The sequence below is a fragment of the Dendrobates tinctorius genome, unplaced genomic scaffold (genome assembly GCF_039654945.1).
Source record: "Dendrobates tinctorius isolate UK_male_01 unplaced genomic scaffold, ASM3965494v1 ptg000240l, whole genome shotgun sequence".
NCBI lineage: Eukaryota > Metazoa > Chordata > Amphibia > Anura > Dendrobatidae > Dendrobates > Dendrobates tinctorius.
The window spans coordinates 426,706-443,102 of NW_027361907.1; the positions used below are offsets into that span (position 1 = coordinate 426,706).

Below are 16,397 nucleotides of genomic sequence, written 5' to 3' on the forward strand. Positions count from 1 at the left end.
GATCTCAATTCCAGCCAAAAACGTCAAATGGCGCTGCTTCCCTTCCGAGCTCTGCCATACGCCCAAATAGTGGTTTACCCCCACATGTGGGGTATCAGCGTACTCAGGATAAATTGCACAATATCTTTTAGGGTCCTGTTACTTTTGGAAAAATAAGAATTGAGGGTGAAAAGATCATTTTTGTGGAAAAAATATGATTTTTTAATTGTACTGCTGTACGTTATAAACTTCTGTGAAGCCCTTGGGGGTTCAAAGTTCTCACCACACATCTAGATAAGTTCCTTGGGGGGTCTAGATTCCAAAATGGTGTCATTTGTGGGGGGTTTCCACTGTTTTGGTACATCAGGGGTTTTCCAATCGCGACATGGTGTCCGATCTCAATTCTAGCCAAAAATGTCAAATGGCGCTGCTTCCCTTCCGAGCTCTGCTATGCGCCCAAATAGTCATTTACACCCACATATGGGGTATCAGCGTACTCAGGACAAATTGCACAATAACTTTTAGGGTCCTGTTACCCTTGGAAAAATAAAAATTGGGGGTGAAAAGATCATTTTTGTGGAAAAAATATGATTTTTTAATTGTACCGCTGTACGTTATAAACTTCTGTGAAGCCCTTGTGGGTTCAAAGTTCTCACCACATATCTAGATAAGTTCCTTGGGGGGTCTAGTTTCCAAAATGGGGTCACTTGGGGGGGTTTCCACTGTTTAGGTACATCAGGGGCTCGCCAAACGTGACATGGCGTCCGATCTGAATTCCAGCCAATTTTGCATTGAAAAAGTCAAACGGCGCTCCTTCCATTCTGAGCTCTGCCATGCGCCGAAACAGTGGTTCCCCCCCACATATCAGGTATCAGCGTACTCAGGACAAATTGCACAATAAGTCTTGCAGTCCAATTTCTCCTGTTACCCTTGGTAAAATAAAGAAAATTGAACCTGAAGTATTTTTTTTGTGAAAAAAAGTTAAATGTTCATTTTTTTTTTAATATTCAAAAAATTCCTGTGACGCACCTAAAGGGTTAATAAACTTCTTGAATGTGGTTTTAAGCACCTTAAGGGGTGCAGTTTTTAGAATGGTGTCACTTTTGGGTATTTTCTATCATATAGACCCCTCAAAGTGGCTTCAAATGTGAAGTGGTCCCTAAAAATAAAATGGTGTTGCAAAAATGAGAAATCGCTGGTCAATTTTTAACCCTTATAACTTCCTAACAAAAAAAAATTTTGGTTCCAAAACTGTGCTGATGTAAAGTAAACATGTGGGAAATGTTATGTATTAAGTTTTTTGTGTGCCGTATCGTTGTGATTTAAGGGCATAAAAATTCAAAGTTGGAAAATTGCGAAATTTTCAAAATTTTCGCCAAATTTCCGTTTTTTTCACAAATAAGTTATTTGAATGCAATTTTACCACTAACATGAAGTACAATATGTCACGAGAAAACAATGTCAGAATCACCGGGATCCATAGAAGCGTTACAGAGTTATGACCTCATAAAGGTACAGTGGTCAGAATTGTAAAAATTGGCCCGGTAGTTAACGTGCAAACCACCCTTGGTAGTGAAGGGGTTAAGGTTTAATTAAAGGGGTTGAAGAAAAATGTCTTGTGAAATGTTTAGGAATTGCAACCATTGTTCCACAAAGACTCATCAATCAAGAGTAATTGAACAAATTAACTTTACCATAGATAAAATGTTCATTTGTAGAGAATCCTTTGCAGGCAATAACTGCCTGATGTCTGGAAGCCATGGAAGTCATTAAACGCTGGGTTTCCTCCTTTGTGATGCCTTGCCAGGCATTTACTGCAGCTGACTTCAGTTGTTGCTTGTTTGTGTGTCTTTCTGCCTTAAGTTTTGCCTAAGCATGTGAAACACATGCAGTATGGGGTTGAGACCTCCTGATTGACTCTGCTATTGCAGAATATTCCACTTCTTTGCCTTAACTCCTGAGTTGCCTTTACAATATGTTGTGGGTTATTGTTCATCTATACTGTGAAGCGCCGTCCAATGAACCTTGCTACATTTGGTTGAACCTAAGCAGAAAGTTTAGCCCTGTACATTTCAGAATTCATCCGGCTGCTTCTGTCTTCGGTCACATAAATGAACACTAGTGACCCAGCGCTATTGGAAGCCATGTATGACCATACCATCACACTGCCTACACCATATTTTACAGAGGATGTGGTGTGCTTTGGATCATGAACTGTTCCAAGCACTCGTCATTCTTTCTTCTTCCCATTATTCTGTTACAGGTTGATCTCAGTTCTCTCTGTCCAAAGAATGCTTTTCCAGAACTGGCCTGGCTTCTTTAGATGGTTTTTTTTGGCAAAGTCTAATCTGGTAATTATATTTTTAAGGCTGGTTAATGGTTTGCACCTGTGGGTGTGATAACTTACCTCGCGCATATGCGTGGCTTCTTCCCCTTTCATCATTGATCTTTTGAAGCCAGGAGTGTGCATGCCCACTTCAGAGAGGCGCAATGCACGAGGCAAGTACAATGTTCGATGTCGGAGACTCTTGTAAGCCATGTTATCACGCCGAAAAGGGGTGTGATAACATTTTAGTTGGCTGACTAGTCTGGGGACACTAACACCCCATATACTAGTCAAAGGCCTCATTTACATGTCATAACTGAATGTCAGAAACACTTTTTCTAAAGATGTATTTATGTGTGTAATGTAATACAGAGACTGTTAGGCAGGGAATTTACATATGCACACACAACTGCTGGTGGTTCTGAGGGTTCAGGAGACCTGACAGATTCCCTTTAAGGAAACCCCTTGAAACAAAGGAAAATTTCCCAAGTAGGGAACTGCTTTAATGCTATTTCCTCATTTACTCAATATTTTTTTAAAGGCGCTGTGGATTTGTTCTTGTAAAAAACTAGCCTACAATTAGTAATGAAGAAAGAAATGATGGCATGCATGTCTTCCTCAAAATATCATTAAATATTACTTCCTTTCTAAAAAAGAAGAAGTTCCTGATGATTACAAATAGAAATGCATTTGCACATAACAGAATACAAAGGGACAATTGTAAAGTGAAAATGCAACAGGAAAGAAATAAGATACAATAAAATGACAAACCGTAGTAGAAATGCAAGTGAAATACCTCTGGATACATCTCTCTGCTGTGCCTCAAGATGTGAATTTGGAATATTTCTCTTCTAACAAGGAGCCAAGTAAGAAAATCCTGAGATATTCCATAAAGAAGTTCAGGATGGATGCAGAATACACATCAACAAATTATCTCCCACCTACCGCTGAGCAAAAACGGATTTACTACTGCTGCCATTATCACCCAAAAGGAGTTATATTAGCTGCCTGCCTTCCGCTCATCATTCTTCTCTTCTCCTGCCTTACAGCTGTATTTCTTTATAATGTCAGTGCTTTGAAAACAGAACTCACAAACTTGCAAGCAGAGCTGAGATCATACAGAAGTCTAGACAGAAGTCAAGTATCTCCTACCTCCGTACTAGAAAACAGCGCCAATGAAGCAAGTGATGAGACTCTCCCAGCCGAGGGTGAGGATCTGAAGGTTAGTTTGTATTGGCTTTTGTAAATTATTTGCAAATATACTAATGCAAAGAAAAACATAAGAAAAAGTTATACTGATAATTGGTAGAGATGGCATGTAGCGGTTGGCCACCATAACAACTTTTCACATATCCACAGGATATCGCTGAAAGTCCATCCACTGAAACACCCAATGATCCCGAGGATGAGGCTCTAGAGTGCCATGTTTGGAGTAGTAATCCCACATGCACACCACTGCTTCCCTCATTTTCTATCCGACTGACCCATTTAAAGTGAATGACATTTGTTTTTTACATAAATTGTTTCACAGTTGTTTAATAGGTTTCATTTAATTTCTGAGCCTAGTAGCCTGTGTTTTTCTCATTGGTTTTGACTGATTTTTATTGTATTTTTTTAGGGCTGTAAGGTGACCCCAAAAAACCTAATTCTGACGTTTCAGTCTTTTTGTGCTTACTATATGGGTTAATTAATGTTATATTTTGATAAACTAATCTTTATCCAAACATGATATTTTAAAATATTTTTAATGTTTTTATTTTTCATGGTAGAAGAAGGTAAAGCAGGTAATTAACCCCTTTCTGACATATGACATACTATCCCATTCAGGTGCCCTGGGCCTGACTGCCCATGGACAGGATAGTACGTCATACGCAATTAGCCGCGCTCACGGGGGAGCACGGCTGATCGCGGCCGGGTGTCAGCTGATTATCACAGCTGACACCCGGCACTATGTGCCAGGAGTGGTCACGGACCGCTCCTGGCACTTTAACCCCCGGCACACTGCGATCAAACATGATCGCTGTGTACTGGTGGCATAGGAAAGCATTGCGCAGGGAGGGGGCTCCCTGCGTGCTTCCCTGAGACCCTCAGAACAGCGCGATGTGATTGCGTTGTTCCGAGGGCCTCCTTCCTGCATGACCCCAGATCCAATATGGTCACGGGATCCTTTCGGGTCCTGCATGGAGGTGGCTTGTTAGTGCCTGCTAAGAGCACCACTCAATTCCAGGGGGGCACGTTAATGCTCCTGGGCTTGGTAGGTCTCCTGAAGGGGCTGCTACCCACCCGACTTCACAGCTTTATCTAAATACCAATTTAGTGCTGTAATCCAACCTCTTTTTTAATATACTCGCATTAAAAATTCCCTGTGTTGACAGCTCAGATCAGTGATAACGAGCCAGAAACACAGAGGAGAGCTCAATGTCAGAGTTTGATGCCAGAATACCTGATGGCTTGCATAAAATAGCGCCTCTTCCGCAAATGATGTGACCTGCAGGGCTGGTCTCTACCTTCAAGTACCCTGACAGTGCTCTCTCCTCTGTGCTGCCGGCTTGTTACGACTTATTTTAGCTGGCAACTTAATGCGCGCTGTGATTTTGCTCATCGCACTGTGCACAGCATATAGGGACAGAGCAGTGACTAACCTAGTCCTTGAAATGATTTTCACTGATGAAGCTTTGTTTTAGAGAGGGGGACAGGGGCTGTGAGTGTCGCCTGTTTTCCCTGATGATGCTTCATTTGAGGATCCCAGCATGCACTGGGATTCTCAAACATAGTGTCATCACACAAGAAGTAGGGGAAAATTACAATAGCAGTTAGACAATGTAATTAGAGAACAATAAGGAATTTTTAAAGGGAACCTGTCACCAGAAAAAATGCTATTAACCTGCAGATATGCTCGTAGCTGAACACTGCAGGGAGAAAATCAACTTTATTCTCCCCTGTAGCATTCAGATTCAGTCACAGATGTGACATGGGCGTCGGTTCAGTCACTATTGAAAATAACATTCCCTCAGCCCTGACTGACAGCCAGCACCAATGCAGTGCCAACGTCAGTCAGGGTTGGGGGTATGGTTGTGGCCGACAATCTTTATTCCCGGTATTCTATGTATTCTCTGTTACTAACATGCAAGCGCTGGGCAGGTTGGTAACACTATTAACCTGCAAATTAGCTCCATATCTGCAGGTTAATAATATTTTTTCTGATGACAGGTTCTCTTTAATGCAAGTATATTAGAAAATAGTTTAAATTACACCACTAAATAGAGATTTAGATGAAAATGTTTTTGGCCTTCGGATCACCTCTTTCACATAAACTTTGAAAATAAATTCCATTGTTGGGCACACTAAAGTCAAAAGTGCATGTGGGGTCTGATGCTATGCTCCTTTAGATAGTACAGACTAGCCAAAAGATGCCAGTTGGCAAAAAGTTGTGCTATTGGATGGGGCAATACATGGAATAGCATAATTTGTGCACACTGGCATCCTTTTGCTACTCTTAGGCTGGTTTCACATTTGCGTTTTTTAGCGCTGGAAAAAAACGCATACCTGCGCATGCGTTTTTTCCCCTATATTTAACATGGGTGCGCATACCTGCGTGCTGGTAAGCGCATGTATGCGATTTTCATGCGCTGCGTTTTTTTGGGGTGTGCGTTTGGATTTTCCAGACGCAGCATGTTGCATTTTTTGGCCCTGCAAAAAAGCGCATGCGCACATATGCGCACGTTTTGCGCTAAAAATGGCCATTATAGCCTATGGATGCGCATACATGCGCACTGGCATGCTCATGTATGCGTTTTTTTGCACATGCGTTTTTTTTTTTAACCATGGAATTTAGGGGTTTAGGGTTAGGGTTAGGGTCAGGGTCAGGGTTAGGGTTGGGGTTAGGGTCAGGGTTAGGGTTAAGTATGGTTTGGTTAAGGGTCAGGGTCAGGGTTAGGGTTGGGGTTAGGGTCAGGGTTAGGGTTAAGTATGGTTTGGTTAAGGGTTAGGGTCAGGGTTAGGGTTAGGGTTAGGGTCAGGGTTAGGGTTAAGTATGGTTTGGTTAAGGGTTAGGGTCAGGGTTAGGGTTGGGGTTAGGGTCAGGGTTAGGGTTAGGGTTGGGGTTAGGGTCAGGGTTAGGGTTAAGTATGGTTTGGTTAAGGGTTAGGGTCAGGGTTAGGGTTAGGGTTAGGGTCAGGGTTAGGGTTAAGTATGGTTTGGTTAAGGGTTAGGGTCAGGGTTAGGGTTAGGGTTAGGGTCAGGGTTAGGGTTAAGTATGGTTTGGTTAAGGGTTAGGGTCAGGGTTAGGGTTAGGGTTAGGGTTAGGGTCAGGGTTAGGGTTAAGTATGGTTTGGTTAAGGGTTAGGGTCAGGGTTAGGGTTAGGGTTAGGGTTAGGATCAGGGTTAGGGTTAAGTATGGTTTGGTTAAGGGTTAGGGTCAGGGTTAGGGTTAGGGTTAGGGTCAGGGTTAGGGTTAAGTATGGTTTGGTTAAGGGTTAGGGTCAGGGTTAGGGTTAGGGTTAGGGTTAGGGTCAGGGTTAGGGTTAGGGTCAGGGTTAGGGTTAGGGTTAGGGTTAGGGTTAGTTAGGGTTTAGGGTTTGGGTTAGGGTTAAGTATGGTTTGGTTAAGGGTTAGGGTCAGGGTTAGGGTTAGGGTTAGGGTCAGGGTTAGGGTTAGGGTTAGGGTTAGGGTTAGGGTCAGGGTTAGGGTTAGTAAAGTCATGGTTTGGGTTAGTGTGAGGGGCCAACTAATGTTGGAAAAAAACGCAAACGCGGTAAAAACGCACTAAAAACGCATACAAACGCATAAAAACGCTGCGTTTTTTTCATGCATGCTCATAAAAATGCTTGAAAAAAACGCAGCAGTTGTATGCTTTTGTATGCGTTTTTTCAATGCGTTTTTTTGCGGGAAAAACGCGCTGCAAAAAAAAGCAAGTGTGAAACTAGCCTAAGTGTTCTTCTCTTGTATTGTGAAGACACATGTCTACTGGTTTTGTAGGTGCAATTCTACACACTCACTAGGTACTGTAGGTATGGATACATGTTTGTCTATTAGTAACTTCATCATTTTAATGTAGATTGGAGTATAATTAAGTTAATGAATGTTCAGACATTTTTTCAAGTTCTCTGATATAGATTGTGAGCTCAAGATATGACAATGTCTATTAAGTGCTATGGAATTTGTTGGTGCAATATAAGCAAGCCTAATAAATATAAATGTATGAGAATTAACAACATTTAGGGCCATAATATCCTGTATTTTCACCAAGTTTCCACTCTGTAGATTGTATCACCAATTTTCAGATGTCTCTGAGTAAGTGTACAGAGACTAGCTGCTATGATGTCTCCCATATACAGTTTCCACAAAAAGATTATTTCCTGCCATTCTTTCTCTGTAATGCAAAGACAGAAGTACCAGCACCATGGGAAACATTATTCAGCACTACTGGGCTGTGTGGCTGTGAATCCAACAGTGGAGTGAAATAAATTTTCTAGAAGCTGCAGCAGAGTCTGCCTGTAATCCTGTAAATCTACCGGAGTCTGCTTGGCCTCTCACTGTGCTGTGTGCTCCTCACTTCTCCCCTCATTTCACATAGAGTTTAATATGTTCTCTAACTTGAAACCTCATAGAGCCAGAAGCCTGTCTTGCTTTGACCAAGATGGATTTCAGCTGTTCTCAAAGTGCATGATCAGTTTATGAGGCAGGGAGCGGGGAAGAAGTGGTTCAAAAGCAGTTAAGAAAACGTTAATTATACTGTATCTGCCTATACCACTGATGTCACTTTTCCTCCATAGCCATCGCCTGGGATGCTGTTTTCTGTCACCAGGTGCAGCTATATTCATTTTGCGGCTGCACATTTGACAAATAAGACATTGGGACAAGATGCCCTGGATGACACAGGTTCTGTTCATATACTGAAACTCAAGTGGCTGAGACATGTAGTGCCATCGAGTCAGTATGGGTGTGCATGTTGTCCGGCAGGAGTATTCAGCTCTCTGTTTTGGTCAATGGTTCAGCACCAGAACCTACAGTTACTAGATATAGTAAAGATATTTTAAATCTACTCTGGTTCAGTCCCTGTGCTATCTGCTCCTGCTTGTGTACTATATTCTTGCTGCATGACTGCAAGATGCAGGTGGATAAGCAACAATGACACCGAGACTGGATATGCTTTTAATAAAGATTTGCTGTTATCTGAGATCAGAAAAAAATGCAGTAATCATGGACAATAGAGATGTTCGATTCCCCTGGTGAGGTGGATCCTCCAAACCCCTGGGCGTTGGTGCAGCAGGTAAGGCACATGGGATATGAGGACTGGAAGCATTAGAAACGCAGGCAGATTGGACATCCCTTACTGCTTTATTGGACTCGGTGAGCAGCAGTACAGAGTACAGCCCCTTCCCTTGTGCTTCTGCTTACTGGGCCCCATCGTGCTCTTCTCCAAATTTCTGGTCAGGTGACGGTGCCTACGTGATGACGTAATCACGTACATGCTGGCATTTACAAGGACACCATAGGGTGGGGGACTGGGACAGCAATAGAATTGAAGGTGGGGGATGGGGAAAGCAAATGATGACCTGGGGGAGAGTAAATAATGATGAGTTTTGAGGGTGGAGAGTAAATGATGATATATTGAGACTGGGGATGGGAGACAGCAAATGATGCATTGAGGGTGGGGGACAAGAAAGGATGATGAATTGGAGTGGGGCCACAATTATTGATAAATTGAGGGTGGGGGAGAGTAAAAGATGTAGTGAATGTGTGAGAGAGCAGTTAATAATGAATAGAGGGTGGGGGTGGGACAGAGAAAATATGGCATAATTAATTGGGGTGGAAGGGGCAAGTAAATATAATAAATTGGGGGAGCGTGAGGTACAGAGTGGGGGGCGTTGAGGATGCAGTGACTGGTTTTGAATTGGGGGAAAGAGTACAGATGCTAATTAATTTAAATATTAGGTAGGAAAAGTGATATTTATAGTTGGGTCACATTGGTGGATTACAATTTACATTTGGAATGGTGGGTTGCACAATATCTAATATGTATTAATGGTGGGTGCACGTCTGTATTCAGCTGTGTAGTGTATAATAAAAAGAAAAAGTGGGGAATGTGCTCTGGAAGCGGTGCTCTAGGTAACTGTGTGTTATTTTATGCAGAAACGAGTCCTGACTGGAAGAAGTGATGGTGGTCTGCTCTGGATGAAGAAGAAAAGTAAATATGAAGGACTTCAGCTAGTGAGTCAGTGTGTTACTTGTACACTGACACTATACATTGCATACTATACACAGAGCTCCTGTGTTTAATGTCACCGGTGATCACTGCCTTGCAGTAAATCTCTCCTGAGGCTAAGTCCTTCTGTCCTCCTACTGAGCATGCTCATGGGACGATCTCCCAGTCATGGTCTCAGGTCCCGCTCCAGATCTCATTGGTCAATCTCAGAGATCTGTAAGTTTGCGGAAGGTCCCGGCTGCTATAAAAGGCACTAGTATAGACTTAGTTGCTGCTGTGTGTATGAGGACGGATGTATGATTCTGGTGAATGACTCATTATAAAACCCCTTCCCTCTGATATTACGTATGTGGTCAGGGACTGAGTTAGAATCAGCGCCAGCGCTCCTCTGCTGCAACATCCACAGCTGCTAGCGTCCTACATTGCGCTTGCATCATAGCTTTGTCGTTTAGCGGCAGTGTCCACGCCGCGCTGCAGTAGCAGCTCTCCTTAGTGTCCGCAGCTGCGACACCGCACACATGGTAGGTCTAGATGGACGTAGTGTCGCCGTCTTGGGCTACTCCTGTGACCTGATACCGTGTGTGTATTTATACTGAGTACTGTGACCTCAACAGGCTCAGTCTTTGCATTTGTGTTTATTTGGCATCTCTGTGACTTAACAGAGATAGCTGTTATAAACTCATTTTATGCTCCACCAGTTGAGAGTTCTCCTTCTGTTCTCCCTCTGATGGTGACAGGAGGTAGTGAGGTTGGTTTAAGTGGTAGTGATCTGCCACCTGATGAGGAGGATAACGATTGGATCTCTGGAGTATCAGACTGGATATAAGACAGCCAAAGCCCTATCCTGGTGCTGGTGATTCAGTCTGCTTCTCAGGTCTTGGACTTCAGCTCTCTTCCAGTCTTCTCAAGTTAAGTTTGTTTTTTGCTAATGTTCACACTTGCGCTTGTTGGTCAGTTCAGTTTCTTGTGTGATCAGCCTTGCTGGGGCTATGCTGAATTTCCACTCCTATTTATCTGTATTTGCCAATCTGCCTTTTTTGTCCCTTATTAGATTGGCCTCTTTTTGCTCTGTCTCAGAATATTTCAGAGTGCTGATATAGTGGGAGAAATCTAGTGACTTCAGGGTTAATTTTGCTATCAGAAGTGTTGGACATTATTTTGGTAGGTTTTTTTTGGCAGATTGCAGACAGTATCTTTCCTTTCCTGTCCTTTCTAGTTAGTCGGGCCCCATCATTTGCTCAGCCTATTTTCCTGCCTTTGTTTGTATTTTCATCTCGTTTCACCGTCAATACATCTGGAGGGCTGTCTTTCCTTTGGGGTCTGCTCTGGGGCAGTTAGTTTTCCTCTTTTCCTGCGTTAGGCTTATGTAGCTCTCCGGTTGTGACGAGGCGTCTAGGACCATCTTAGGAACGCTCCACGACTGCTGATAGTTGTGTGGTTAAGATCAGGGATCTGCAATCTGCATAGTTACTAACTTCTCTGGTTTTCTGAGACTTAGCTTGTTTTTTTTTTCCTCCTCGCTGACCCATTCATAACAGATAGCCCTGCGCACCTGGGTGACGTTTAACCCTGTGCGCATTACCGCCATATTGCTCCTGCCACCACTTAGCAGCGGTTATATCACCTACTGCATGGTGGACCCTGAGCGGCGAACGCACTTTATTATTATTTTTATTTAGTGTGTTCCGCCGTTCCTAACATTATACTAGCGCCAGGGTCTGGCTAGTGATGGCAGAACAGCAGCAACTGTTACAGTGTATTCGGCAGCTTGAGGGCCGGTTGGCCACTCTTGAGAGGGCTCTCTCAGCTGCACAATCCACCGAAGCTGCTGTAAAGGCAATCACAGACGCGGTTTCCCGTAAGTCCACGTCCTCCCTCGCGCCGACAGTTACCCGTCTCCCGTTGCCCGATAAATTTTCTGGTGATGGCGCCTCCTGTAGGGATTTCATCAGTCAGTGGTCTATTTAGCTGGAGCTACTGGCTGCGCGATTCCCTACAGAACGGACCTAGGTGGGGTTTATTGTTTCCCTTCTGTCGGGCAAGTCGTTGGAGTGGGCTACGCCATCATGGGAGCGTGGTGACCCAGAGGTTCAGACTGCTGCTCACTTTCTAACAGCTATTAAGCAGGTCTTCCTCGGTCCACGGGTCATACACGACACCTCTCTTCAGCTTCTTGCTTTGACTCAGGGTTTCCTCTCGGTTAGTCAGTATGCCGTCGTTTTCGGACACTGGCTTCCGAGCTGGAGTGGTCCGATAAAGCCCTCATCCCTGTGTTTTGGAGAGGTTTGGCGGAGCATGTTAAAGATGCTCTCTCTACCAGAGAGGTTCCTGCAAGTTTGGAAGAGCTGATTGCCATTTCCACCCGCATTGACCTCCGTTTTTCGGAGTGCGGTATGGAGCGTGCTTAATCCAAACGGAAGGTTACCTCGGCTCCCAATTTTTTTGAGCCTCTGGAACTACCCGAGCCAGAGGTTCCACCCCCAGACCCCATGGAGGTGTCTCGTGCCATTCTCCAGGCGCATCTGGCACAAGACTCTAGTTGCGGTTATACTTGTCAACACGCTGTGTCTCAGAACAACAGTGCCCCGCAACCGCCAAATTCTGTGCCACCGGGCAAGACCTTTGTTCCTCCCCGCCTTCGGCCGAAGGTGCTTGCTTGGGCACACACGTCCAGGAGGGGTGGTCACTGTGGCTATATGCAGACCACAAAACTCCTGGCAGGGTCTTACTGGTGGCTGCACAGGGTTCGGGATGTTAAAAAATATATTCGGGCCTGCGCCTTTTGTGCTCGGAATAGCCTCCTTAAGAGAAGGGTGGAGACGCCTGCTGACACACAGTGGCGTTCCACTTTAACTTCTGCTCCCATTGTCTCCCATGGGTCCCTTCTCAAACCTGGCGATCTTCTCGCCCCTGACGCCTTCCACTTGTCCCGGGTCTCTGTCACCTACCGGGACATCAGACTTGCCTTCGGACGAGTCTGAGGCCTATATCTCTGATGGGCACAAGTTGGTGGATCAGAAGGCTCAGGGAGGAGGGGGCCCTAGGAGGGGGGGTAATGTTAGGCGTCAGATTTCTGCGTTTACTCCGCAGGGATCCAGACCCTCACATTCTGCAGTCTCCTGCTGTTTATCTACTGCATAGGAGATTGCAGAGGAGATTGCCTTGCAGCAAATCTCTCCTGAGGTTAAGTCCTTCTGTCCTCCTACTGAGCATGCTCATAGGACGATCTCCCATTGGAGATCGGGAGTCATGTGCTCAGGTCCTGCTCCAGATCTCATTGGTCCATCTCAGAGATCTGGAAGCTTGCGGAAGGTCCTGGCTGCTATAAAAGGCGCGCATGGCTGTTCCGCCATGCGCTATTATAGACTTGCTTGCTGCTGTGTGTATGAGGACGGATGTATGATTCTGGTGAATGACTCATTATAAAACCCTTCCCTCTGATATTACGTATTTGGTCAGGGACTGAGTTAGAATCAGCGCCAGCGCTCCTCTGCTGCAGCATCCACAGCTGCTAGCGTCCGACATTGCGCTTGAGTCATAGCTTTATCGTTTAGCGGCAGTGTCCACGCCGTGCTGCAGTAGCAGCTCTCCTTAGCGTCCGCAGCTGCGACACTGCACACACGGTAGGTCTAGACGGACGTAGTGCCGCCGTCTTGGACTACTCCTGTGACCTGATACAGTGTGTATTTATACTGAGTACTGTGACCTCAACAGGCTCAGTCTTCGTATTTGTGTTTATTTGGCATCTCTGTGACTTAACAGAGATAGCCCTGCACACCTGGGTGACATTTAACCCTGTGCGCATTACTGCCAATTGCTCCTGCCACCACTTAGCAGCGGTTATATCACCTACTGCACGGTGAACCCCGAGCGGCGAACGCACTTTATTATTATTTTTATTTAGTGCGTTCCGCCGTTCCTAACACCTGTACACTGACGCTATATACAGAGCTTCTGTGTATAATGTCACTGGTGATCACTATTACCTGCACACTGTACACAGAGCTCCTGTATATTATGGCATTGGTGATCACTGTATCATCTGTACAGTAACACTATATACAGAGCTCTTGTGTATGTCACTGGTGACCACTGTATTATCTGTACACTATATACAGAGCTCCTGTATATGTCACTGGTGATCACTGTATCATCTGTACATTATCACTATATACTTAACTCCTGTGTATAATGGGACTGTTGATCATTGTATTGTATATAATGTCACTGGAGATCACTGTATTACCTATACACTAACAGTATATACAGAACTCATGTGTATAATAGCACTTAGTATTGTGTTTATTTTTATTAATGATCAGTATTGTAGTATTCGGTCACCATGTGGTGATAAAATATGGTCTGGTTGTGGTGTGGTGTTATTTCTTCCTTGTATGTGGCATTATTAGGTCACTAAGGTGGTAATATGTGCTCTGGCCATGGTGTGGTGGTATTTGTCCCTTGTAGATGGTATTATGGGGTCACTATGTGGTGGTAATGTCTGGTCTGGACACAGTGTGACGGTATTTGTCCTTCGTAAGTGGTATTGTTATAGTTGACATGATGACACCAGAGCTAACAAAGTTGATTGATACTCAGAGCATGATGAAGCAAGTTTGCCTGTCATTGCAGTGCTGACAGCTTGCATAACATAGGGATGCTCCTGCATCCCTATGCTATACAAGAGATCAGCCTGCAAACAAATGAATCCCATAGTGGGACAAAGTAAAAAAGCAAACAAAAGTTTAAAACAATTGTAAAAATATAAAAAATAAAAATATATTGTACCCATAAGTAAATATTTTATTGAAAAAATATACACTTCTCAAAAAAATAAAGGGAACACTCAAATAACACATCCTAGATCTGAATGAATGAAATATTCTCATTGACTACTTTGTTCTGTACAAAGTTGAATGTGCTGACAACAAAATCACACAAAAGTCATCAATGGAAATCAAATTTATTAACCAATGGGGGCATGCTCCTGATGAGGTGGCGGATGGTCTCCTGAGGGATCTTCTTCCAGACCTGGACTAAAGCATCCGCCAACTCCTGGACAGTCTGTGGTGCAATGTGACGTTGGTTGATGGAGCATGACATGATGTCTCAGATGTGCTCAATCGGATTCAGGTCTAGGGAACAGGCGGGCCAGTCCATAGCTTCAATGCCTTCATCTTGCAGGAACTGCTGGCACACTCCAGCCACATGAGGTCTAGCATTGTCCTGCATTAGGAGGAACCAAGGGCCAACCGCACCAGCATATGGTCTCACAAGGGGTCTGAGGATCTCATCTCGGTACCTAATGGCAGTCAGGCTACCTCTGGCGAGCACACGGAGGGCTATGTGGCCCTCCAAAGAAATGCCACCCCACAACATTACTGATACACTGCCAAACCGGTCATGCTGAAGAATGTTGCAGGCAGCAGATCGCTCTCTATGGCATCTCCAGACTCTGTCACGTCTGTCATTTGTGCTCAGTGTGAACCTGCTTTCAACTGTGAAGAGCACAGGTCGCGAGTGTCGAATTTGCCAATCCTGGTGTTCTGTGGCAAATGCCAAGCATCCTGCACGGTGTTGGGCTGTGAGCACAACCCCCATCTGTGGATGTCGGGCACTCAGACCATCCTCACGGAGTCGGTTTCTAACTGTTTGTGCAGACACATGCACATTTGTGGCCTGCTGGAGGTCATTTTACAGGGCTGTGGCAGTGCTCCTCCTGTTCCTCCTCACACAAAGGCGGAGGTAGCGGTCCTGCTGCTGGGTTGTTGCCCTCCTGCGGCCCCCTCCATGTCTCCTGGTGTACTGGCCTGTCTCCTGGTAGCGCCTCCAGCCTCTGGACACTACGCTGACAGACACAGCAATCCTTCTTGCCACAGCTCGCATTGATGTGTCATCCTGGATGTGCTACACTACCTGAGCAACTTGTGTGGGTTGTAGAGTCCATCTCATGCTACCATGAATGTGAAAGCACAACCAACATTCAAAAGTGACCAAAACATCAGGCAGAAAGCATTGGTACTGCGATGTGGTCTGTGGTCCCCACCTGGAGAACCACTCCTTTATTGAGGGTGTCTTGACAATTGCCAGTAATTTACATCTGTTGTCTGTTCCATTTGTGCAACAGCATGTGAAAATGATTGTCAATCAGTGGACAGTTTGATTTCACAGAAGTTTGATTTACTTGGAGTTATATTCTGTTGTTTAAGTGTTCCCTTTATTTTTTTGAGCAGTGTATATATAAACAATAAAAGTACACGTATATTTGGTATCGCTACGTATAACCCAACCTATAAAACTGTCCCTTTAGTTAATCCCTTTAGAGAGCACGGTTAAAAAAAATAAATTTTAAAAAGGCAAAAACAAGGCTTTATCATCATTCCGTCGAACATAAAGTGGAATAAAACGTGATCAAAAAGACAAATGTAAATAAACATGGTACTGCTGAAAATATCATGTTGTCCCACAAAGCACAAGCTGTTATAAAGCTCCATCAGTTAAAATTAAAAAAGGTATAGCTTTCAGAATAAAGCGATGCAAAAATAATTATTTTTTCTACAAAATAGTTTTTATTGTGTAAAAGTGCCTAAACTTAAAAAAAAAATATAAATGAGGTATCTTTGTAATCGTACTGACCCGAAAAATAAATCTGCCTTATCAATTTTACCACACACGGAAAGACATAAAAAAACAAATAAACAATTCCTGAATTGTTGTTTTTTGTTCATTCTGCCTCCCAAAAATTGGAATAGAAAGCGATCAAAAAATGTCATGTGCCTGGAAATGATAACAATTAGAGTTGAGCGATACCATCCGATACTTCAAAGTATCGGATCGGAATGGATCGGCCGATCTTAAAAAAAGTATCGGTATCGCCGATTCCGA

At 44.1% G+C, this 16,397-nt stretch overlaps 1 protein-coding gene across 1 annotated transcript in view; it reads left to right on the plus strand.

Annotated features, from left to right (window-relative positions):
• Positions 1 to 3,011: 3,011 nt before the first annotated feature.
• TNFSF13B (TNF superfamily member 13b) overlaps positions 3,012 to 16,397 on the plus strand; it is a 166,237-nt gene continuing 152,851 nt past the window's right edge. The window contains 2 exon segments of the mRNA XM_073556814.1: positions 3,012 to 3,156; positions 3,158 to 3,527. Of these exon segments, the coding sequence (XP_073412915.1) occupies positions 3,068 to 3,156; positions 3,158 to 3,527 (459 nt within the window). The 5' untranslated portion in view covers positions 3,012 to 3,067.